Source organism: Lampetra planeri, chromosome 47 (assembly GCF_965212315.1).
Source record: "Lampetra planeri chromosome 47, kcLamPlan1.2.h2, whole genome shotgun sequence".
Lineage (NCBI taxonomy): Eukaryota > Metazoa > Chordata > Hyperoartia > Petromyzontiformes > Petromyzontidae > Lampetra > Lampetra planeri.
The window spans coordinates 756645-781889 of NC_136153.1; the positions used below are offsets into that span (position 1 = coordinate 756645).

General features: G+C 49.9%; 2 protein-coding genes across 6 annotated transcripts in view; one reads left to right on the plus strand and one right to left on the minus strand.

The window, feature by feature from the left end:
• Nucleotides 1–6629, minus strand: part of LOC144733471 (Na(+)/H(+) exchanger beta-like) — a 67522-nt gene extending 60893 nt beyond the window's left edge. Inside the window, exons 1-2 of one of the 3 annotated variants that reach the window (XM_078615388.1) lie at nt 6470–6629; nt 4191–4782 (exon numbers count right to left, since the gene is read on the minus strand). In XM_078615388.1, coding sequence (XP_078471514.1) covers nt 4191–4464 — 274 coding nt within the window. In that variant the 5' untranslated portion in view covers nt 4465–4782; nt 6470–6629. Of the gene's footprint in view, nt 1–4190; nt 4783–6465 lie in introns of all 3 variants that reach the window. The other 2 variants (XM_078615387.1, XM_078615389.1) reach the window with 2 other exon arrangements.
• The window catches only part of LOC144733473 (uncharacterized), a 44873-nt gene that overhangs the window by 6616 nt on the left and 13012 nt on the right, over nt 1–25245 (plus strand). For 2 of the 3 annotated variants that reach the window (XM_078615392.1, XM_078615391.1), the window contains exons 2-5: nt 21422–21584; nt 23153–23244; nt 23573–23677; nt 24964–25047. In XM_078615392.1, the coding sequence (XP_078471518.1) occupies nt 21422–21584; nt 23153–23244; nt 23573–23677; nt 24964–25047 (444 nt within the window). Of the gene's footprint in view, nt 1–14207; nt 15161–21421; nt 21585–23152; nt 23245–23572; nt 23678–24963; nt 25048–25245 lie in introns of all 3 variants that reach the window. The other variant, XR_013588363.1, reaches the window with a different exon arrangement.

A 25245-nucleotide genomic window follows, 5' to 3' on the forward strand; every position in this document is an offset into this window, starting at 1 on the left:
CTACGCACTTTAAAATCTACTTCTGAAACTCGTTTCTTGAGAACTGCTTTTTGCATTTCGTTTGTTGCCCTTCCTCCCGCACAAATGCGACGAGTGCGGTTGGCTACGTACGGTGTAGTCCAACACACACACATACGAGCCACTTCCTTCACCGCAAATGCTTTGAGATGACACCCTCAGGGTCAGGGTCTGCACAGACGGGCCACAAACCGACTTTGCTGTACTCACACCTCCTGACCGCCACCTCTTGGGCCAAGTAGGGCGGGGAGCCGCACAGCACCGTGGACAAGCACTGCGCGAGCTGCGGGGCTGGCGCTCTGCAAATGTGAAGCTTTGTAGATATAGCCCCACCACGATAGCATCAACAACAACGATAACACTCAATGGGTTTTCAAGGTGGAAGGGGTTGCCCCCATGGCCGCCGCCCCCACGCCCCCCCACTGTATCCACCGCTGTTGTAGAGGACCGCTTACACGTTGACGAGAAACGCAACTTGTGCGAGCGCCTGTTTTGGCAACAGCTGCCGCTGCCGAGGAGGAAGTTAAAGACAAAACCACAGACCCTCGGGCACCCTACCGAAAAACGGGCTGCACTGCAATGCACTGCCTTGCACTGGTTCCTATCAGCAGCGGATAGAACATAGCTGCATCCACGGGCGGCCCTCGACTAGCTGCCAGCCACTGACGCCCTAGGCCAGGGGTCGGCAACCTGCGGCTCCGGAGCCGCATGCGGCTCTTTTGAACCTTGACCGCGGCTCCGGGGCGGATGCTAGGGAGGGGAGGAGGCGCACTGTGACACCTGCTCTGGCGTTGCCGCTGCTGACAGGTCGCCGCTCCGCTCCACACTGCCCGCCCGGTGACAGGCAATAACGTTGCCGTTGCTTTGTCACATGTTTGGAAGAAGTAAAAACCTTCCTGGGCAGCAAAGAGCTCACCTTTGCTGAGCTGGAACAGCCAGAGTGGCTGGAAAAATTACATTTTATGGTAGACATGACAGCACATCTAAACACGCTAAATACAACCCTTCAGGGGAAAAGAGGCACAGCCCTGCACATGCTGGAGGAGGTTTTGGCATTCGAGCGCAAGTTGACAGTGTTTGTCAAAGATTTACAGAGAGGTACACTGTCTCACTTTCCCTCTTTGAGAGAGTTCAAACAAAGTCATGATACGATAAATTTGGAATATTTCAAGTCTGCAATCACCACAATGCAAAGTTCGTTTGGGAAACGATTCTGTGAGTTCAGAGAGGAAAAAACGACATTATCCTTCCCTGTCACTCCCCTGGCGATCGATCCATCCCTATTGAATATGACTGCATTTGCAGGTGTAAGTCAACCTGATCTTGAGATGGAACTGGCCGATATAGCCGACAAAGATATATGGGTGTCCAAGTTCAAATGCTTGACCGCTACTCTTGAGGATGTTGCCCGTCAGAAGGCCATTCTGGCTCAGAATCATAAATGGAGTGATATTGAAAACCTTCCCAAACAGGACAAACTTGTATTCGAAACATGGAATGCCATCCCCAACACTTATATAAACATGAAAAAGTATGCATTTGGAGTCCTGTCGATCTTCGGCTCCACATATGTATGTGAGCAGGTCTTCTCCAACATGAACTATATTAAAAACAAACATCGATCACGCCTCACAGATGACAGCTTGCAAGCCTGTGTGAAAATGAAGGTGACGTCTTACAGCCCTGATGTGCAGACACTGTGCACTGAGGTTCAGGAGCAAAAATCCCATTAACCAGGTAATTTAGCTATTAATTTGCAAAAATATATTTTACATTGTTAAGTGAAAAAGTCATTTTTTTATTCAGATTGACAGCTGACTGCACGATCCTGTATATAGCAATAAGGTAAGAAACAATATATGCAGTGTTATATTTGTTTTAAATGTTGCAATGGTTTTGCGGCTCCCAGTTTATTTTTTCCTTCGGAAACGGGTCCAAGTGGCTCTTTATGTCTTAAAGGTTGCAGACCCCTGCCCTAGGCAAACCATGCAATCGGCGGCCCCACCCCAAAACCCCAAGGGAAGATCTAGGCTGAGGTTTTTGGTAAAATGGGAAACATTTAGCTGCTATTTTTTCCGTTTAATGTTTTTGTAAGCGTATTTTTTTTAAACAGTGGCATAATTACTTAGTTTATCCGTCTGTCTGTCCAACCAATACATTCCCAGCAATATTGGGAAATAAATTATAATTCTTTTCCCTCTGTATACGCACGGGGATTGAAAAAATGACATCTTCGTTAATTTTGTTTGGATTATTTTCCTCGAATTTGGCGCCCCACTTAACCTGGCGACCGCCTCTCGTTCACCTGCATGGACGAGGCCGCCCCCCGGCTGCACGGGCGGCAATCAGCAGCGGATATAACACAGCTGCTGTCGATTACGTACGGTGCGAAAGACGTTCAGCATACATACTGTACACACGTGAAAAGGCAGATATTAATTATTCAGGGTGACGAAATACTGCACAACCACAATTCACTTCGCTTACGTCTCTTAAGTCTATCAGGGGGGGGGGTGCTGTTGTCATGCAAGCAGACCGCTCACTGGACGCAGAGCAGAGCGACAGGGCGAAAGGAGCACAGACAGCACACCGACAGCACACAGACAAAACACAGACAGCACACAGACATCACACAGACAGCACAGAGACAGCGCACAGACAGCACAGAGACAGCACACAGACAGCACACAGACAACACACACAGCACACACACAGCACAGAGACATCACACACACAGCGCACATACAGCACACAGACAACACACAGACAACACACAGACATCACACAGACAACACACAGACATCACACAGACATCACACAGACAGCGCACACAGCCCACGAGGCTGTCGCCTCCACAGCAGACGCAGCGTGACGGCCAGCAACGGCAGCATCACCGCCAACCCCCTTTGACAGAACACTCTCACCGCCTGCACTTGTGGGCAATTCACTTCCAATGCATAACCACGCTGATCAGTTCTGGTAAAGTATGGTTAAACAGTCAGACAACTCCCCCCTCCCCTATTCCCACTCCTACCAACAAACTCCCATGGGAGACTCCTTCATCCAGCAGTGAATTGACAGCTGGGAGCGGTTCGCGTGACCCCTGCAGCCGCAATTGGCCGCAAGACACAGCGCGATTCAGAATCGAGTCTCTTGAATCCCCCGGCTCTGAATGGCGACACTCCCATCACAGTCGGCGGGGCTTGCCCATGGTGACCTCTCGCGAGTGAGACTAGGCACCGGATAAAGATCCCCCCCCCGTATAGTCCAGACTGGTGGCGCAATTGGTGTTAGCCAGGAGCGCCTGCACGGCACACGAGGTGGTGGGGTGGCCAGCACCACGCTCGACCGCCTTTACCTTCCTAGTGGCGATGTTTACACATCGCACCGAGACTCGTATTAATTTGAGGCCGAGTCGACCTAGGGGAGGCCCATGACCGGCTCCGATATTCGCCACTGGTGTTGATGGTCGAAATTAGGGCCGCCAGTTTCGCAGCTTAACGCGCTCACCGCTCACCATGATGGGATCGTACAGGACCACACTCACACGCGTGCATTATCATCATTATTCAGCATTCACGGCCGCGTGGAGCTCCGCAGCCGTCAGACCTTGAGCACAAAAGTTTAACTCCCGGTCAGGGTCGGTTTCAGCCCATCACCATCATAAACATCGCCACCTGAATCGGCCTCATCATCCACCTGTGGTCAGTAAAATGAGCATCACGCGATAAAAAAAAAACAAGTTATAAACGTGTCGATTGAGCAGCTCGCGGTTGTTTCATGGACAGACCGGCCCCCGTCATAGATACGTGGAATGTATAGCGGGGCGTATTGCTTAACGCCGTGAAAGCGAGTGGAGGGCAGCCCGCGGCTGGCCGTGGAGACGGCGCCTTGCCCTGCTCGCCCCCCCACAGAGGCCCCCATTAACTATTAAATATGAAGGCACCGCCACTGTAGCGAGCGACGCGGGCTCCATTACAGCGCCATTCGACATTGAGAAGGGCAGAATGGTGGTGGTGGTGGTGATGGCGGCGATGTGTGATGGTATTGCGTAGCGATGGCTGATGTCGCTTTGCTATGTTGGCACAGTCAACAGTGACACCCCCCCCCACGATACGCACCACCGCGCGCCCATCCTCCATGATCGTCACTCATCCTCAACCCATCCTCACCGATCTTGGCGAGCGACGCGAGCAGGATCCACAGGGTGATGCCGAAGGGCACGCGCACGTGGTGGAAGTCCACGCTCACCACGTGGATGCCCGTGGCGAGCACGTGGTCGTGGTGAGCGTCGCTCGCGTTTGTGGTGGAGCACGGCGACTCCGCCGAGCTGCAGCCGTGCGGGGCGGACTCTGCTCCAGCGCACGGAAGCGGCAGCGCGAGCAGCAGGGACAGCGCCGACGCCACCAACGGCAGCAGCGGCGGCGGCGGCGCGGTCAACGACATCGCGGGAGGAGGAGACGTGGACGAGGTGGGGAGTGTGGAGTGTGAAGGTGCCGGAATGCGTGGAGGTTCCGGGTGGAGGTCCTGCAGTGGAGGGAGGAGTCTGGCGTGGAGGAGTTGGGATGTCGACACTAAGTGGAGGGCACGGAATGGAGGAGGGAGTCAGGTGGAAGAGTCGGAGTGGAGGTGCCAGGGTGGAGGTCCCGGGTGGAGCTCGGGGTTGCTGCGAGCTCCTCGCTCCGGACGGGTGCCTCTGCGCAGCTGCCGGCAGCGCGATCTCATCTCGGGTGCCGCCCCCGTCCAGGTGCTGGCGCGGTGTCTCTGTGGGCGCGGGGCCACACGCAGCGCAATCAGCAGCAGCAGCACACCAACTCACGCCGCGGGAACCCCACGGGGGTGGAGGGGGGCGCGGGGATGGAGGGGGGGGTGGAGGGGGGCGACTTCCCCAGCCGTGAGATGGACTGTGCAGCCAGCCAGTCGTCTCCTGCGAGGAACCACGCAATTCATTGCTGCTTTATATCAAATCGCAGTGATCTGTCCACTGCTGGACGAATGCCTCCACAATTAAGCCATCACCGTCCCTCCTTCACGGTGTCCGCTCCATCTCCGTCATGGTTGCCCCGCGATGCGTTCCCTCGCTTGGCGGACACGCGCCTACGTCGGCCTCGACCTTCGCTTGGCCATCATCGACCCGTCCTCGCACACAACGCGCCCACCACAGTACTCGACAGCATGCGCGTAGACTGCACTATACCGAACACCGCGGTGAAAGCCTGACATTGCACTTTAGTTCTCTTAATCGATTAAAAGTTGCGACGTTGGAGCCAGCGGTGCAAATTCCACATTCGCACGGCCGGGAGCGAGGACATCCAAACGGCGACCGCTGATGATCGCTTTACAGAGTGGCATTATCAACGGCCCGACCGCGACTGCTTATATAACCTGTACTGTACAGTCCGTCATCATCAGCGCTTTCCCAAGGACGCGCCGCTCCTGCTGCTGCTGCTGTCCGCGTGTAGCAGCAGCAGCGGCACCGCTCCACCTCCTGCGGCAGCCACAACGCAGCACCAACGAGCAGGCCGATGCGCGCATCTCTCTTACGTCGATGGCAAAATTAAATGCGCAGCCACAGCGGTGCGATTGTGGCCATGCAACCCATAGAGAACCATGGAGATACATAGAGACCCAAAGAGATACATAGAGACCCATGGAGATACATAGAGACCCAGAGGTACAATCGGGGTCCGTAGAAATACATGGAGATACATAATTACAAGCCACAGAAGTGCGATTGTGGCCACACAACCCAAACTACGGACCGCACAGTGGACCCGCTGTGGTCTGCGCTCCTCCAACAGAGGAGGAGCGACACGAAGTCTCTCTCCACTGAAGCCTCTCGTCGTGGCCAGCAGCAGCAGCAGGCATCGACCTCCTTGACCTTTGCCATCATTCGCAAGCATAGAACTGCCTTTAAGAAGTATATAAAAAGCGACGTTTCGGGTAACGATGCTCTAAAGAGCACAATACCTCTATGGCCTATGTGCTGTGAAGTGCCATTGCCCCAAACGTCGCAGATTATGGACTTTTCTCTTTAAGGAAGTGTTATTATTATTGACCAAGGCGTTGCGTGTTTCAGCTGCTCACGACAACACCCACTGCTGCACTCTGTAATCACACCTGCAGCGAACCCCATCAGCGCAGCCAATCAGCCATTTATTCATTCAATCATTAACTCGTAAATTTGTGTAATTCAACCATTCACGCATACAATACATGTACTGTATTCAACCATACATTCACTCGTGTATTCATTTATTCAATACGGTGTTATCAATTCACTCACTCAACGCGGATGTACACGGAGCACTGCACTGAGCTGTGGGTGCCTGCTATGCCTCCTAGAGAGCAGCAGCAGCAGGCCGTGTGAGCAGCAGCAGCAGGGGCTGTGTGAGCAGCAGACGGCGGTGTAGCTGTGTAGCGAATGCCGCCCGGCAGGCTCCCTACCTACAGCAGCAGTAGCAGCAACAGCGTCGCGCCGGCAGCGGCCCGCACCACGCCCGCAGTGCACGCCGCGGTGAGCGGCCCGCTCCGAGCTCCGCGTTTATACCCCGCACCCCCTCGTAGCGCAGCGACAACAGCCGCACCCTCCCCTCCACCCGTCCCTCTGTCACACAGCCCCGTGCCCGCTTCGTTCCGCTATCCCCCTCTGCCGACCGCTCGTTTCTCACCGCGCATCCCGTCTCCCGCTCCTCCCGTACCCCCCCCCCACCACCCCCCACCACCGCCCCACTTCTTTCCTCCCCCCTTCTCTCCCCTTCCACCTCGGTGCCCGATTCACCGCGGCCTCTGCATCCCGCCCGCGTCTCCGGGGCCGCGACCCGGTCAGCCTCGACACCCGCACCGCGCGGTGTTACAACAACAACAGCAGCAGCAGCAACTGCGTGCGTGCATCCGCGTGCGTGTGACGCGTGCGTGCGTGCGCGGTATCTGCAGCAGGCGTCCCCGGCACGGGAACGTCGCGGCGGGGTGGATGCGATCCCCGTGGTGGCTTCTCGGTGGAGCCGCGCGCCGGGGTCTCGCCACCTCGGGGCTCGGAAGCTGTCGCACACGCACCCGGGGCGAGGTCCGGCTCGGCTCACAATCACTCGGGGGGGAGGGGGGGGTGCCCGGAGCCTCCAGTCAGTGGCGGCTCAGCCAGCGGTAGAGAGCGAGCGGCTCGCAATCGGGAGGTCGCGAGTTTAAATCGTGGTGGTGGTGAGGGATGACTCAGCCCATCATCCCTTCGCTCGGTTTTCGTTCAAGTAAGTGCCACTTTGGGGATCGATACAATAGGTACTGCTTTGGGGGGGGGGGCGGGGTCAACAGCGGTTGTCCTGCGGATACTTCTTGTCCCACCACTGCCTCTGCAGCAGGGCTGTGAACAGGAGATGAGCACCGATGCCTTCATGCGACTCCTTTGTGAATACCGCTGCTGCTGCTGCCGCTCCGTTGGCAGTGGTGCACAAACAACAACACAAACAACCTCAACACATTCGTCAATAACTACGTGGCTTCATAAGACAACAACATACAACGTATAGTTGGCGACGCTTCGAGTCATATCCTGTCTTCATACCGCGTGTGCCAGCCAGCACGTCGCCGATGTCACTGCCTCTCTCCTCCACAACGCACGGCGGAGGCTGCTCTACCCGCTCGGGCACTCTGCCAGATGTAGGAGCGAGGCGACTAATCAAATCACTTGCGCTCTCATGCCAATGGATCGTCATAAAGTGCGTCCGATATAAGGCACGGATGGCGTCGCGTTGGCGGAGCCGGGGACGATGCTCGTTTCTGCGTTGTTGTCTTAACTCGGCTGCTGCTTCTGCTGCATTTGTCAGTCCCTCCAGAAAAACGCGATTATGCGATCGCAAGATTTCACGCAAAATCAGCCAAATTCCCCATATTTATGCGGGGGGCGCGTTTTTTCAAATACGCCGCACTTTCGCCGCATAAATTGCAGATTTCCGCGCGCAAAATATGCGGGCTTGCATGATTTCATAATCCCCGCATTTTCGTTGCAAAAAGTCACATATATCTTAGCAGAAAGTTGAAAAAGGTTGCGTTTACTTCACACAAGCGCAGCCATTTCCCCTGTTGCCATGGGAACGTTATGAAGTGACGTCACTCATTACGCGCCATCATTGAAAAGCTGCAAACCCCGCGATGCCAATGAAACCATGATGAAGCCCGCAAATCTTTCTCATTTGCCAACAAACATAAGCGCAAAAGACCGCGCAAAGCAGTTCCCCAGTGTTACATGACAGTGGGGGCAAATTATTTTGCATAGCTACCTCTGTAAAACAGGAAGCACACATTTTATTTTTTAATATTTTATTTATTCATTTTTACAGAAGTTGTAGCATATTCATTTTGTAAAGCTACAGAACTTGTTCGACTCAATGTTTTGTAAGTTTGAGCCATCTGTTTGTTAAGGTCTGAAATAAAACAAGATGAGAACTTAAATATTCCCAGCACTTTCTGTGATGTAGTATGCTTGCTTATCATAGGAAGTAATAAGAAATTACTCTTTACATTAAAGTAGTAGCCTAGTGAATAGGGTGTTGGGGGAATCACTTTTTTTTCTCATTTTCATCAAACTGCAGTTTTTGCAAGTTCCCGCAATTTTTGCAAGTTCCCGCAATTTAATCGCATAAAATTGCATAAATATCCCGCATATTCCATCGCATTTTTTAAGAAAACGTGCCGCATAATCAACGATTTTTGCCCGCAACAATCACCAAAAAACTCCGCGTTTTTCTGGAGGGACTGATTTGTTTCACCTTGCCCTGAGAGGTGAATCACCTCCCTGTTCGCGTTGTACACCAGCAACGTTCATCACCACCACCACCACCGGCTCTACCACCACGGCAGAGGCAGCAGCAGCAGTGGGGAGACACCGCCTCCTGTGCTTGCCGCGATCTTAAAAGCACGTGCAGCGCTCAATCCCACGGCTCCGTACGGCTACGTACGGCTTGAATGACCCAGCTGCCTCGGGGCGGGGGGGGGTCTAGGGGGTTATTGGGCTCGGGGACTAGGGGTTGAGTTAGGGGACTAGCAACTGAGCTGCTGTGTAATTCCACACTCTTCCTCCACCCCCCCCCCCCCCCAGTTTTTCAGTCGCATATCTCGCTCCAGTGATCGTGTTCCTAAACAAGGAGTTATGTTTATGGCCTTCATCAGAACCTTTATTTAGACTGGATGAATCCCATCAGCTATTATGCTCTTATTCACACATGTCCAGTAGATTAATCCAATGCTGGATGAAAGTATCTCCACATATGCAGCGTCGGCCATACACGTTGCTCGACCATACTTCGCCACGCTGGTCACTGCGAGTTGGTGAAAGAGGAAGTGGCCCAATGAAGACTAGTTCAAGCATGGCCGCTGGCGTGGCAAGCAACCGAACTTTCTTCCCACGCCTCGGCGCATCTCCACCGTGACACTGCGTGCCCTGTGCTTTGTGTTGTACCAATGTCAGGTGGCATAGAAACACCGCGTACCGAATAACAACATCAACACGCTGTCCCTCTTGGCCCGCTTCGTTTCTCTGCATGATTCGGGTCATGGGTGAGGGTACGGATTGGCATTGAACGAGCGCAAAGAAGACTCGGCAGTGAGCGCCTCGGGGTGTCCATCAACCCCCCTTGCCCTGGGGATAATCGTTCACCACTCACAGCAGCAACAGCAGCGCCTCGTTTCGCTTTTATTTCGCTTTTGTTTCATCTGTAGGCCCGAGAGCCCATTGAGTGTTGTGGGAGCGGTGGTGCGGTGGTTAGCGCATTGCGGGACCCGAGTTCGATTCCCGCTCACGACAAATAACAATCACGAATATTTGAACCCGTCCTGGACCTCCCCTAGGTTTACTCCGCCTTAAATGAGTCCCTGGTGCGGTGTGTAAAACATCAATCACTGGTGAGAAAAAAAGGGGGCCGGGCGTGGTGCTGACCACCCACGCATTTCATGTGCACTTGCCCCAACAGTACGTTAAAGGCTATACGGGGGATCTTTATCTGTGTTTGTGGGTGCTGCCGCTGGCCAAGTGGCAAGAGCGCGCGCTGTGGAGTCGTGCGGCCGTCTCGCTGGCGCCCCCGCGTGGCCGCGTGGGGTGGGGAGCACTCGAGAGGCAGAGCCGCTCGCCCCCCCCCAACCCAGCCACCGTGTCTCAAGCAGTCCGCACGTCCTCTGGGCGTCAGCGTTCGTCCCTCACTCCAGGCAGCCAGCCAGCGAGCCAAACTTTGTTCTTTCGTAGAATAAGACAAAATCAATACTCGCGTTGCCGTGAAGAATATAAGCGACACATTTTAAACGAAAATTAACCTATTTCATCAGGTAAGCACCACTGAGATCTTTTTCAGAAGTGACCTGGCCACAACAAAATGGCTTATCATCACGTGGACGTGTATAGCAGCTGCGTGTTTCTAGATGGGCAGAGAAAACACGGAGGAGCTGGAGAAAATCCATATGACTTCGGGGAGAGAGACATGCAAATTCCAAATATACAGCGTCAGGGTCGGGATCAAACCCACAACCTCCTGTATACCAGGCGAGATAGTGAACATCTCCTAGCCACCGCGGCGCCCATTTTAAATGAGCACACAGTTCCCCTTCCTTCCCATAACAATGTTTAAATGAAGTGTTTTACACATCCCATCAGCCGTGCATTTGTCGTTTTGGGGAGTGCACGACTTAAGTAGTTCGTTCAACACAAGCACAACTCTGGACTGGTGTTCAAGTGTCTCACCATCAGCAGTCGGGCTCGCTTGAACCTTGTGCTGGTGAGAACTGCCAGATGTTTATACTCGGCACGGACCCTCTCTGCGTGTTCGTGACCCCGCGTTCTGAAGCGTCGCGCTCACCTCGCCGATGCCCCAGCGCCTGGCGGCCTCCAGCTCACGGGAAGTGCTGCCCCGTGGTCGCTGCGCGCACCTTGCTGTAGACTCACGTGGCACGGCTGTTGCCATTATCATCATCATGCATAGTGCTGCATTCCAAGGGTAATATTAACACAAGTAGACACGCAGTGTCGCTATTTCTATAAGGCTGAGAACCAATGTTGAGGAGAGGTTTGGTTTGGCAGGTGGAGAGCGGTCATCACGCAGGTAACACCCGCCTGGCGAGTAATGGCTTGTGCTGGCTCGGCTGCATCATTCCAGCCCATGCGGCGCTTCTGTTTAAGCAGCTGTGTGTGAGACCATCACCGCTCATCATCTCTTGTGCAAGAGAAGCCTTGGCTCAAGTTAAACTAATAGATCACGGTCAGAGTGCACATGTTCAGGATTCAGAGTCCTGAGCTCAGAATTGAATGCAGGGTCAGAATGCATTGCTAAGAAGGTATCGAGGCTCTGGTTTAAGCCTCTACATTTAGGGTCCAGTGGGCATACTTCCTTTATCCAATTAAATAAAGACCTTTGTTTGTATGTCTCAAAGACCTCTAAGGTACTTTCCGACAAGGTAGAAAGCTGAAATTTGGTACAAAGGTAGCTTTTAGGACACAAACAGGAAAATTCTGAAAATCCGAGATTTTTCATTTTATGGCCTCCAAATCTCGATTTAAGTGCCCCATAAACATGTTTGTGCCTGGTTTCATTCAGAAACCGTTCCAAGTATGAAATTGCGTTTTTTTTGTTTGATAGAGCGTTAAGCAGCAAATAAAATTAAAGCGAGAACCATTCTATATTTTATTGTTTTTGAGATATTTCGGATTCAAGCGGGTTTGAACGAAAAAAATACGCATTTATGATGTTAAAATCTAAATGATTCGAAAAGGTTAAAGATAGTAGAGCTTTCCCTCATAGAGTATTACGTTAATACATTTTTCCTCTTTCTAATAAAAAAGAACGGAATGTTTAAATTGAGCGGTTTCCGATGGGTACGTCTTTAAATATAAGAAATTAAATCAAGTCAACCATTTTTGTGTTTTTTGCGGAAAAAATACACATTTTTGGAGTAGTAGTGTCTGATCGTAGATACAAATTGTAAAGATCATATCAGGTTAATTATTATATTGATTTAAAACGTTTGCTTGGCGAAGACAGGCTTTATGAATGAGTATATATAAAACCAGCTTGGTGACTACATATAACCTATGGTTACATGTATTTACACAGGAAAGCCACACCAAGCACAAAGACTCTCTTTCAGCATTAGGATGTTGACCTTGTATGTTTTAGCTAGAGGAGAAAACCGGAGAATCCCTTGGAAACCCATGATAGATCATAAAAAAAACTCTACTCACTCACTCTGCAGAAGAGGGGTAGAGAGATCATACAAATTCTAGATTTGAAGTTTTCGTGACTGCAAGGATCCATACTCTTTGGTTCTTTCGGTAAAGTCACGTAGATGAAAAATAAAAATAAAATAAAATAATGAAATGAAAATAACTAAATTTAGTTATTTTAATAATAATAAAATGAAAATAACTAAATTTAGTTTCTTTCACCTACGTGACTTTACCGAAAGAACCAAAGAGGATAGATCATACAAACCCCACTCTACAGAACAGGGGGTGAACATACAAACTCCATTAACTCTGCAGGACGGGGTGAACATACAAACCCCACTCTCTATACAATACAGACTCCATTAACTCTGCAGAACAGGGGGTGAACATACAAACTCCATTAACTCTGCAGAACAGGGGCTGAACATACAAACTCCACACAAAGATGCACCCGAGTCGGGAATCAAACCCAGCCCCTTCTCGCTGTGAGGTGCGAGCCTCACCGCTGACAGTGTGGCATCTCGCTGTGGGAGGAGCACAATAAGACTGTGATACTGCAACCCAGCTGATGACCTACATTGTAAACGCTCCCCTTGTAAGAGTCTCATTGTGTGCCGGGGAATATTTATAGGTGAGGACATTGAGGTCCGATGTGCAGATAAAACCATTTGTTTCACGATCTTTTTGTACAGTCCCATCAGATGGTAAAGCTTTTTTTAATCCCACTGCGATAAGCTAAACTACTAAACATTTGTTTTATTCTATCAGATAAGGCGCTTTTAGCTATATTACTCTTTTCAGAAGCGATTTGGCCAAAAATGATAGCTAAATAAAGTGGCATGTGGTAATTTATAAACACATGTTTCTGACCATGCGTTTATACATATGTAATGCGGGCATAAACGGCTTCGCGGATATGACGTCATGGGGGGGAGGAGTTAGGTCACGTGTGAGAGAGGGGTGAGGTCTTAAGGGAGAGATACCGGAAGAGACGGGGGAGTGTGGGAGATAGAGTTAGAGTGAGGCCACGCAGGGCGGAGGTCGAGGAGTGGCGAGATCGCCACACACACGGAGAGTAAGACTTGGCACCGTCGGCCAGCGGTGACCAAGCGCGGAGGAACGACGGGCAGCGGTGGAGCTGCAGTGAGGGCAGCGGTGGAGCTGCAGTGAGGGCAGCCGGAGGACTGCACAGGGGATCTGCAGCTGAGCTGCAGAGGTGTGGAGGCTACGGGAGCGAGGGACAGCTATGGAGCTGCCAAGGGGAGAGCTCTGAGCGAGGGCCGTGTGGGACAAGTGTAAGAACCCGAATAAAGGACAACGGAGACAGACCCAGGATCGAGTCCTTTATTACACATATATGGGACACATATCATTACGTGAGCGGAAGATGATGAGGTTTCTGCTTTCACTTTGTTTTCAGAGGAATTCAATTATTGGAACATTTCCTGCGATGGCTGAAACAGCCAATCGTTTCTGGTACCGGCAGGGCCTGCTGCCGCCGCCGCCTCAGGTGTCTTGCCCGTACTTGACCATGGCCGTGCCACAGCTGCCGATCGACACGGCCGCTCACAGTCTGCCGTTGCTGCTGTGCTGCCAGCTTCTCGCATGTTGACGATGTTAAAGGTGGCTAGGAGATGTTAACTATCTCGCCTGGTATAAAGGAGGTCGTGGGTTCGACCCCGACGCCTGCTGTATATTTAGTTTGCGTGTCTCTCTCCCCGTGGTCACGTGGACTTTTCTCCGGGACCTCCGATTTTTCCCTCCACATTTAGAATCAACATCACGCGTTTAGAGTTTTTGGCTGCTTTACATTTCCACATTACAAGCCACTCAGTTGAGCTGTCATTTGTAACTGCCAGGTCGCTTCTGAAAAAAATATTTGTAGCTCAGTGGGCTTCATCTAGTAAAAAACAGTCTCTGAGATCACGCTGGCAGAGCATCCACAAGTGTGTAGACCTCTGTAAGTGGCCGGTGTTCTTCTGTGCAGTGACCGTAGCGCACAAGGGGATGAGCATTGCAGAGAGAAGCCACCCACCCCTGACATTCACCGCAACAGCGCCGACGGCTGCCAGCGCTCGAAGCAGGAAGATTAGCGCGGTTGGCTAACGTACGGTATGAGAGAAGTTCAACATTCATACACAAGTAGGCACGGCAGACTTTTTTTTATGCTGAATCATTTACTACTGCGGGCATCGTGTTACACAGCATATCACACGCCACAAGCCATCACGACACACACAGAGGGCGCTCGCCGGCATCACGCCAATTACGATACCTCACCGCCAACTCCTGCGTTACAACGCCAAAGCATCCATAACAAACGCTTCTCCTTTAGGTAGCAGCATTTTGGATTTAATCTCCATTTCCATAATTATACAGTCTCACGTATCTATCTCTCGATATATCTACGTCTCTGTGAAGCAAGGATTCTTGCCCTGCTGTCTCCAGTGCAGTCAAATCGGTGCCGCCAATGCCAACATGGTTTCCACGTTCCCACGCATGGCGCTCTTGCACAGTCCAAACACAGACGGCGGGGAGCCTCTAAATCACACAGCGGGGGTGGGGGGCGAGGCAGAGGAGGAATGCACGAGTCTGGGGCCACGCTCTGGGGCCCCCCACTCTGGGGCCACGTAAGCAGGCGGTGCGCGAGCGGTGGAGTGGGGGGGGCAGTCAAATGAAGGGCGCGCGTGAGCCAGGTCCAGCAGGAGCACAGGGAGACTGACTCGTGCTGCGAGGCAGCGCCTGGCACGAAGGACGCACGTGGACGGCAGCGGCAGAACGGAGGCCGAAGCTGCGCGTCGTGGCGCCGGCAGCCCCGCCAAGCATGCGGACGGGAGAGGGGCCGCGAGTGGGAACACGTCACGTTCTGCCGGGACGTGGAATCCAACGGGCGACCCTCAGGATCGCGTCAATCCTTGACTCGAGTCACCACGTCGCAAGGTGAATTGATGTCCTTCAGAGCCGCGCGCCACCGCATTAAACGATCCACGACACGGAACCACTGAACGCGTGGATGACGCTGGACGGCCTTCCTTCGCGCTACGTTAAATTTACCCCTCGGGGAACGGGGTACGGCAAAGAGAAAAGTGAAATATCGTGGCTTTTACCGCAGCCTCCGGCGAGCGCGCCGTGATGGCTCGCTGCGCTCGGATCTCGCCGGTGCAGCCAAATGAGCTGCCGCCCTTGACCAAATCAACCCCGCGTGGGAACTCGGCTCAAGCCACTTGGCACGCAACATCTGATGAGATGTTTGATTCCAAGAATGGTGTAGCCCGGTTAAACTCGCCACGGTGGTGAATGTTAACTCACTCACCTGGTATATGAAAGGACCTAGGTTTGATCCCCACCCTGATGCCTATATATGTTTGCATGTTCTCCCCGTGGTCGCGTAGATTTTTCTCCGGGTCCCCTGGTTTTTCCCTCCACATTGAGATCAACATGCGTCTAGAGTAATTGGCTGCTATAAATTCCCACGTGATAAGTCACTTCTTTGAGCTATCATTTGTGGCCAGGTCGCTTCTGAAACAGCGCTATATGTAAAATAAAAACTAAAATAAAAACGTTTTAAACCGAGATGCTAGGCTGCTATGAATTACCAGGTGTTTAAAGGCAAGGGCTGCGAGTTGACCAGGAGGTAAGAGGACAGCAATGGATTCTTAAATAAATATTTGCAGAGCTATGTGTGTTGATCCTCACCGAGAGTACCTGGTGTGAGAGGACTTTGTAAAGTGGGCATGTCCAACAATGAATCAAAATGTCAGAATCCTAACAACGTGCGTGGGTAGTGAGGGCTAACGGCTATCCAAGAGGCTCCAGCAGGAGATTCGGTGAACGGGCAGAGCTGGCTGTGTTAGCACCGCCGCCTCTGCCGAATTGTGTGTTCGTTCTACACTGCCACGTCCACCTGCCTAGCTCTGCCCACATGCGGTGCCCTCTTTGCTCTTTCTTATCCTGGCCCACCTCTTGCTCATTGTGACTGCTTGTTTTCGGAAAAGCCAGAAATAAGGTAATCTCAAGCGAACTGGGGCGCTGTGGTAGCGAGATGTTGACTACCTCGCCTGGTATATAGGAGGTCGTCAATTCGATCCTGATCCCGACCGCGACGCCTGTATATTTGTGGAGTTTTCCTGCTCTCCCCGGAGTCGTGTGAATTTTTCCCTGGGTCCTCCGGTTTTTCCCTCCAAATTTTGAAACATGCATTTCAATCAATCAAGTCTTTGTTTCTATAGCACTATTTCGTGCAAAGGATGCCATTCAAAGTGCTGTACAGATTTTAAAAAAACATTGTTAATAGACTAAATCACAAGAAGAATTAAATAAAATTCCATACGAAACCAAATTGCATTACAACAAATTACTGTCAAAGGCATATTAAAAAGAATAACAACACTATAAAATAATATTAAGTAAAAGCAAGCTTAAAAAGATGAGTTTTTAGATTTTACTTAGAACTGCTTAAGGATATTGAAGACCTCAGATCCCCTGGCAGCTGTTCCACAGGCGAGGCCCATACACACTGAAGGCCGCTTCTTCTTGAGTTTTGGTCCTGGCCCTTGGGACGACAAAAAAACCGGAACCAGAGGATCTGAGGGATCTTGTTGGTTCATATCTACAACGCATAGAATACATGTGTGCTAGTGCCAAACCATTCAACGATTTAAAAACCAATAATATTTTTTTTTTATTGATCCAGTGACTGGCTGACAGCCAGTGCAAGGACCGTAATATAGGTGTTACGTGGGAGCTCTTTCTGGTTGTTGTGACCACCCGTGCTGCTGCATTCTGAATAAGTTGTAGGTGACATATTGACTTTTTCGGAAGACCGGAAAAGAGAGCATTTCAGTCTGCTGGTAATAAAAGCATGAATCAGTTTCTCAGTAGTTAACCGAGAGAGAAAAGGCTGCACCTTAGCTATATTTCTAAGATGATAAAATTCCGTTTTGGTGATATATATGTGTGGGCTTCAAAATTAAAATCCTGATCAAACAAAACACCTACGTTTTTAACCTGCAATTTGGCGTTTTCTGTCAGCGAGCAAAAATTTGTGAGCAGTTTATCTCTTTGGGCTTTTGCTCCAATTACCAGGACCTCTGTTTTGGCTTTGTTAAGTGCCAGGTAATTCAGTGCCATCCATATGGTAATATCATCAATGTACTTCATAAGGGTATCAATGGGGCTTATATAATTCGAAGAAACCGAAAAGTATAGTTGCGTATCGTCAGCATAGCAATGAAAATCAATCTCATGTTTCCTAATGATATTGCCTAGTGGTAGCATATAGAGACTGAATAAAACAGGTCCCAGAATAGAGCCTTGTGGACCACCACACGTAATTTCTGCCTTTGAGAACGACAGACTACCTATGGATACGAATTGCTCTCTGCTGGTCAAATAGCTCTTAAACCAATTTGAAACTGTACCGGAGAGGCCGACCCATCTTTGCAATCTGTCAAAAATACTATTAGATACGAAGCTTTCGTGACTGCAGGAATTATTATTTGGTTCTTTTGGCAAAGTCAAGAAATTAAATTAAATAATAGAATACCCACGTTTCGATTGCAAAACAAGCAACCATCATCAGGTACAAATGAATGAGAAAACAAACATAGCAAACTTGGATATACAATGCAATACAACACAGAGAGTCGGCCAACAAAACAGTCAACACCCCACCTGGTTGATGACAGGTCAAAACATAGACACGGAGACACACAGACATACACACAAGCAGAGAGAGACTCACACAAAGACAAAGAGAGAGACACACACATAGCCCAATGCACTAGGAACCTACACAAATATATCTAAGAGCAACCATGGATAGAAGCCTGACCTTCAAGCCCCACATAAAACAGATCTATGAAAATAAAAAAGTCAATAAAATAAACGTCCTGCTACGGAAACATGCAGGAATAACCTGCAGCGAACTGCTACCATATCACTGATCTACTCAGTGACACAGCCACTGCGCTCCAGCCTGGTCCAGGAGTTCATGCAAAAAAACTGCTAGATGCCCAGTTGAACAACGCAATGCGCACCATAACCAGAACACTGAAACCGACACAAATTCCATGGCTCCCTGTAGTAAAGCCGTTACGCTATCACGTGTCCGGCTCTTGACCAATGGGAGGCTTCCAATTGTTGCACACTCGAGATGAAGGAACGTGGGCAGGTGCTCCAAATCGAGGGCAAGCACATTTATTTATTGTGGTTCATATGAATCTTGGGAAGAACAGCACCATCACTCTGTAAAATGCAACAGCGCGTGTTACACGCAGCAATCCTTCCGAGACGCCATTAACCATGTGGCTGGTCTACACGTGCTGTTATTCATTAACCCTTTCTCTTAAACCTAATTCTACTACTGATAAACTATCCTTATCTTTGACAATCACATTTGCACATCACTATTCGAGTATTACTTTAATCCTAAGCTGTATGTCTATCTATACCATCCACTTCTATCGGTATATTACACCCATTATATGTACTGTATGCGTACAGTATACGTACTGTATATCACCATTGTACAGCTTACTACTTTACATGTGTTCTATGCTCAATAGCATTGCAAGTAGTCATACTCTGGGTACATGGGCATGGTTATAGACTAAACAGTATTAGAGTTAGAGAATTACAATTACAGTAAGTAATTATAGTGCGTCATCCCTTTACCATGCACAGTGCTAAAACGCCTCTAATTGCATATATCACAAACGAACAATTCAAAGCCAAGCTTAACGTCTAAAACAAGTCTAGAACAAATCTAGAACATTTATATAATGATCAAAAACAACCTTTGGGTACTTTACCTGTAAAATGCAACAGCGCGTGTTACACGCAGCAATCCTTCCGAGACGCCATTAACCATGTGGCTGGTCTACACGTGCGGTTATTCATTAACCCTGCCAGCCAACTACAGGCCCGACTCAGACATTACATGCTGCTGTACACACATGCATTGATGCATTGCACAGCACATCAGGACTTTCACAGAACCACACTTTACTCCCTTGCTGTACAAGGACACCCTTAAAAGAGTGATCCATTCCTAATGTGCCACACAATGCTGTGTCCAACGGCAGAGTTGAAATCCGAAATCGAGTTTTATTGCAAATGTAGTGTCCTCTTGGCGTGTGTGCATGTGGTGTGTGGCGCACACACTCAGTCGGAAACGAGGTAGTTGCAGGAGGCACCGTCTTTCTCTATATTTCTCGCTACACCCACTCCGGCCACCTCTCTCTCGACCACGCTGCCGTACAGCCCGGCCTAGACACAACCCTGACTGTGTTTCACCGACGGCGTCGACAGAGACAGCCAACTACTGTTTGGCCGTGCAATTATCAGGCGAAGGCGGTAGCGACAAAGGCGGCGAAGACGACAACGACGACGAGACGAGTCCACTCCCAGAACCGGCAGCCTGGAGCTCTCGCTCTCCACTGCTTTCATTCTACTCGGCACAGCCTGGCTCCGCCCTAGCCACACCTCCCTTCTCGAACCCTCTAGAATCTAGAGGGTTCCAAGGGCCTCCCTATGAGGTCTTCCGTGACCCTTGCCCCAGTTCCTCCACCCTGCTGCCACACCCGTGTATATGCTCCACGACGTGTGCGCTAACTGTCCACCGCAGTTGCCGCTGCTGGACAGCAATCCGTGCTGTGTCACTACACTAGTGTAGTGACTGGGAATGTCACTGTGTGGTGCTGGGCCTGCGAGGCCATGGCGGGATGTATACTGTTGTGTGTACACCACAGACACGGGGTGTAGTACCAGCCCTAATGGGGGCTTGGGTGAGCGCTGGTTAAGGGCGGTGGCACCACGCACAGCTCCCGTTGAGAGAGCGAGAGAGCGTCAGCCAGCTAGGGTTACGTTGGGGGCATGATACTCTGGCTGACCTGGGGACATGTGACCGGATGATACTGGAGGGGGGCCACTGGTGGAGGGGGCCAATGGGTGGTCACATAGTCCGGGAAGAACTCTCGAGAGCCTTCGGACAAGGGCGAGAGAGATCGAGAAGGTGGGCGGGGCGAGAGGCGGAGCCAGCCCCGGCCCGATATAAGGGGGGCCCTGTGAGGGGCTCGGGGTTCTTACTGTTGGAGAGGCAGGAAATCCACGTCAAGCTTGAAGAAGCCTCCAGCCACGCGGTCCGGGACCCAGCTTGTGGACCGGACCGGGATAGCAGAACCGTGTCTAGTTCTGCCGTAGCGTGGTTAGTTGGGTGGTCACCACCCGAGAGTATGTTGTGTTAATAGCCTGGAGTATGTTGTGCTAATAGTTTAATAAAACGTGTTGCTCCCTAAGACAACGTCTGCGACTCAGTTGGACTCACTACACTAGGATAACAAAAACGAGTTTTACAATAACTAAGCAGATTTAACAATGAGGCCCGCTTATAGCACTCTTACACTTCCTAGACTTAATATTTTCATGTATAATTATTTTACAAGACTAGTAGAGCTCGACACTGCATATTACCCGGTTGTTGCCTTCTATTGATCTATTTATGTCTGGTGCCTTTTGGGCTTACTCTGAATTTGGGGTGACCCGTGCCTGGCTTCGAAGATTCTGTTTAATGCACCTCTGATTAGCGCGGTTGTCTAAGTACAATGCGAAATAAGTTCAACATACATTCATTACTCAGAATCAGGATCATAATCTTTATATATACTGGAGGAATCAAATGAGCTATGAAGCTCTTTTTCACAGATATCCAATATTATTAATCACAAGGTAGCAGGTCCGCTGCGCCCAACTGAGACTTTCCACAGGGCACGCAATGAATGTCCCTGGCTTTGAGGAACCTCTGAGGGGTGGGGTTAGTCACGTGATAGTGTGCTAGCCCAGGGTTACATGACTGCGACTGCTCTTTCATTGATCGAGGGGTCGAGGAGCCAAAGGCTGTCACCATGGAAACCATGCCGGTCGCCGCCGATGGGATTAACAGTTCAGTGACACGTCAAGACCCATCACACCTCTCGTTTCTGGCGTTGTCTACTTGCCAAGTGCCTACTCCAGTCTACCAGCGACTAGTAAAGTATGTTCAAGCCCTGGTTGTAGCCTTGACAAGGTCTCACCAACCGTAACATGAATTAAACTTGAACCAAACTTGACGCGGTCTCCGTTTGGTCGAAGCACAGAATTTGCTCGCATGCCTGCTCTCGGCTCGACGTTCACCGTCGTGCCCTCCTTTTGTGACTTGCTCAGAGTGTGAATCAGGCTCGCTGCAATCGGTGCCACCTCCAGTCCCAATGGTTATCAGCAGCAGCCAAGCGCCATCCTGTCGGAGACAACCCAGGGAAAATCAGCGGAGTCCCACGCACCGGAGTGCAACGACGGCCAAAATCCATCCACCTGGTATCAGATTACGGTAAATGCAGGGGCTGCTCACACATGTGGACACAGTCGGTGGTTATCACTGTAGTGTTACCGTTAACAGACTACGTGCTGTCTGCTTTACAGTGCACCTTAATTATTCCACGATGGCATTCGCAAGATTAAGCCATGGTCTAAATAAAAAAAAATTACACCGCAAATTATGCAATTGGGATGACGCATAGCAATATTGACCACCTACTGTAAAACACCTGGCAGGACCTTCCATCGTTTTTAGGGCAGTGTGCTAACCACTGCACCACCGCTCTCCACAGACACACACGTGCACGTTTACGAAATGCTTGGGGTTTCATATTCTTGGTTCTTTCGGTAAAGTCACGTAGAAGGGAAATAATAAAATAAAAAATTCCATACACCCAGCCATCACATTTACCATGGAAGTCGAAAAAGATGGCAAGCTACCTTTTTTGGATGTTCTAATACAAAAGAGACCTGATTGTTCAATAAGCCACTCTGTCTTCAGGAAAGCTACCCATACGGATGCTTACCTGAAACCGGATTCCCACCACCATCCATCCCAGAAGAATTCCCACATCAAGACTTTGCACCATAGAGCCCAATGCATCTCTGACCACGAGCACATTGCCAGTGAACTCAAGCACGTACACCAAGCTCTTAAGGCTAATGGTTACTCCGACTACACAATCCGCAAAGCCATCACTCCAACCATGAAGAAGGACCCTCTTGAGGAGCCATTCAAAACCATCACCTTACCCTACATTGCGGGGATCACAAAAAATATCTGTAAAATCTTGAATAAACACAAGATCCAGGTCCGATTCAACACATTACATAAAATCCGTGATCTTGGTCTGTAAAATATGTGATTCCGGACATACAGTACGCTGGCGTCTACAAACTGAGTTGCCTCTATGGTAGTAGTTACATTGGAGAAACCAAACGACATGTCTCTGACCGTATCCGTGAGCACAAAGCAGACCTAAAACACGGTAGGACCAACACCTCGGCCGTGGCAGATCACTGTTATAATTCAGTGGGCTCACATGACATTGACTTCTCCAAGACAGAGGTTCTTTGCAAGCCATCTGGCTACCATGAGAGATTCGTTCATGAGGCTATTCACATATACAAACACAGAGACAATTTCAACCGAGAAGATGGATTCTGGCTTAGCAATCATTGGAAGGATTTGATAAACCATTTCGGGTCTTAATTGATTGTGTTCACGCTTACAGTGACTTTCAGACCGCATTCCATTTTCTTCTCCCCCCTCCTCTTTTCCGAACATAGATGGACTCGTCCATCTGGCAATCTGGCAAATCGCTGTCTGTGGTGCTGACGTTAGGAAAAATCGCCACTTTTTTCAAATTTTCTTGCTGTGGATTTCACACCTGATGATTATTGCTTGTGTTGCAGTCGAAACGTGAGAATTTTTATTGTTTTATATTTTTATTATTTTATTATTTCCTTCTATGTGACTTTACCGAAAGAACCAAGAATATGAACCCCTGCAGGCACGAAAGCTTTAAATCAAAGCTTGGGGTTTCGTTCACTCCCTGCCACCGCTTCTTGTGTCCCCAGATTCATTTTGGAAGGAAGTATGGGAAGAATGGGCTCATGCAGTCCCTGCAGCAGGGCTGCTACACGCCCTTCACTCCGTTGCAGTGATGAATGTGAGTGATTGAGCAATGTGATCAGGCTGGCATGTCTACAATCCACCCTGGGTTTAACCATCCTGGGTTTAACCAATTGATCAAATGTCCAAAATGTGATTTCCCATTCAACAGTATATGCCCAAATGAATGAAAAACCTTTTCGTTCGGATTTGAATGATACTGTGATGGAGTCGATTTGTCCGATGTGGAATGGGAGGGTATTCCAGATGATAGGATCTGCATATGAGAAAGCTCGTCCATCAATGGGACCATGTCTACCACGTTACACCACCACCACACTGTGCCTTTCTGCAATGTTTTGTCTGTATGTGTGCGTTCTTCTCAGTTCCACTTTGAGGGAGTTATGGCAACATTCTCAGTGGTGGACTACATGGCGGCCGTGAAGCTCAAGGCGCGGTCGCGTAAAATTGTCTATCCCGACAACTATAGGGTGAGCGTGTCGGGAAGGAAGGCGGTGATAAGCCAGCCCTTACATGAAATGCAAATGTTACATCAGCTGTTTGTAGCCCCCTCCTTCAAGCGAAAGTGGCCAGGAGATCACAGATATATCACAGATTGTTGAATCCATCAATCCATAGCTTTAAGTGTCCTTGAATTAAATGTGTTGTGATTTTATTCCCCGGATAGTGCAGCTTCTGTCATGAACATAAACGCTCATTAAGGGAATTGGCCAAACAATCCTAATACAGGACCCTCGTGAACAATCGTCTTGAGGCTCAGAGAGCCTCAAGGAGAGGGCATAAGGAGAACGCATTATTATCCGCATGTAGCCTTTCATTGTGGCCCCAAGAGGTTACTTGGTTGTTAATTGTGATCCCCTGTGATTCCTGGAAAATACAGCTGAAGTGGACTGAAGGGCTAGGGCAATACGTGCACAATTGGGCATGGGTTAAATGTATTCCAGCGCACATAACACATGCGTTTAGGCACACATGTAAGAATCATTTGATTTCCAGTTGAATAGCGTGTACCACGTGTGACGACCCGCAGCTATGAGAGATTCCAGCGCTAAAAATCGTAAAAAAAAAATCTGGATAAATAATAAAACCCATTAAATTGTGGGTGGGATCCGAGATTCATTTCAAGAATATATTTTTTTCCAATAATTTTCATGATCTCGTTTGCAATGCTTCTCATTATTCCTGACTCGTTTTTACAATTTTTATTGATCCGTTTGCCAAATTTTTGCCATATTACCCCTGAAGATACAAAAATTAAACAGCATAGAACTTGCATCCAATTCCAATACTTTACACATAATTGGTGACCCGGGTCACTCTAGCAAATTAAGCATATGCTGGTCTCTTGGATTCTCTCCAGAGGTGTGGACTCGAGTCATGTGACTTGGACTCGAGTCAGACTCGAGTCATGAATTTGATGACTTGCGACTCGACTTGGACTTGCATAACAATGACTTTGTCCCACCTATGAGATGTGGACTCGAGTCATGTGACTTGGACTCGAGTCAGACTCGAGTCATGAATTTGATGACTTGCGACTCGACTTGGACTTGCATAACAATGACTTTGTCCCACCTCTGATTTTCTCTCACTTGGTTGCACAACATACATTTGCATTGTGACATACACACACGCCCATACACGCAACTTTCGTGACCACGTGCATGGAAGGACCGATGCGTCCCTGTCGGGCGAACAAGGTGACCGGCGTGCCGGCGGCCAGTTGATCGGTGTCGCTGCTTTGTCCGTGTTGCAGGCCATCGTCTTGATGCGCCCACTCGTGGGCCCACCGTCTCCGCTCGCTGCGGAACTGACGGAGGACGACCGGCGGCTGATCGAGGTGAGGAGGCTATGCGTACGGCCGGCATGTGGCTGCTGTACACTCAGCGCCGTTTCGTGTGTATGTGTTGGTACATCAAATTGTCTGCGTGTGTTGGAACATCAGATTGTGTGTGTGTGTGTTGGTACATCAGATTGTGTGTTGGTATATCAGATTGTGTTTGTGTTGGTACATCAGAGTGTGTGTGTGTTAGTACAT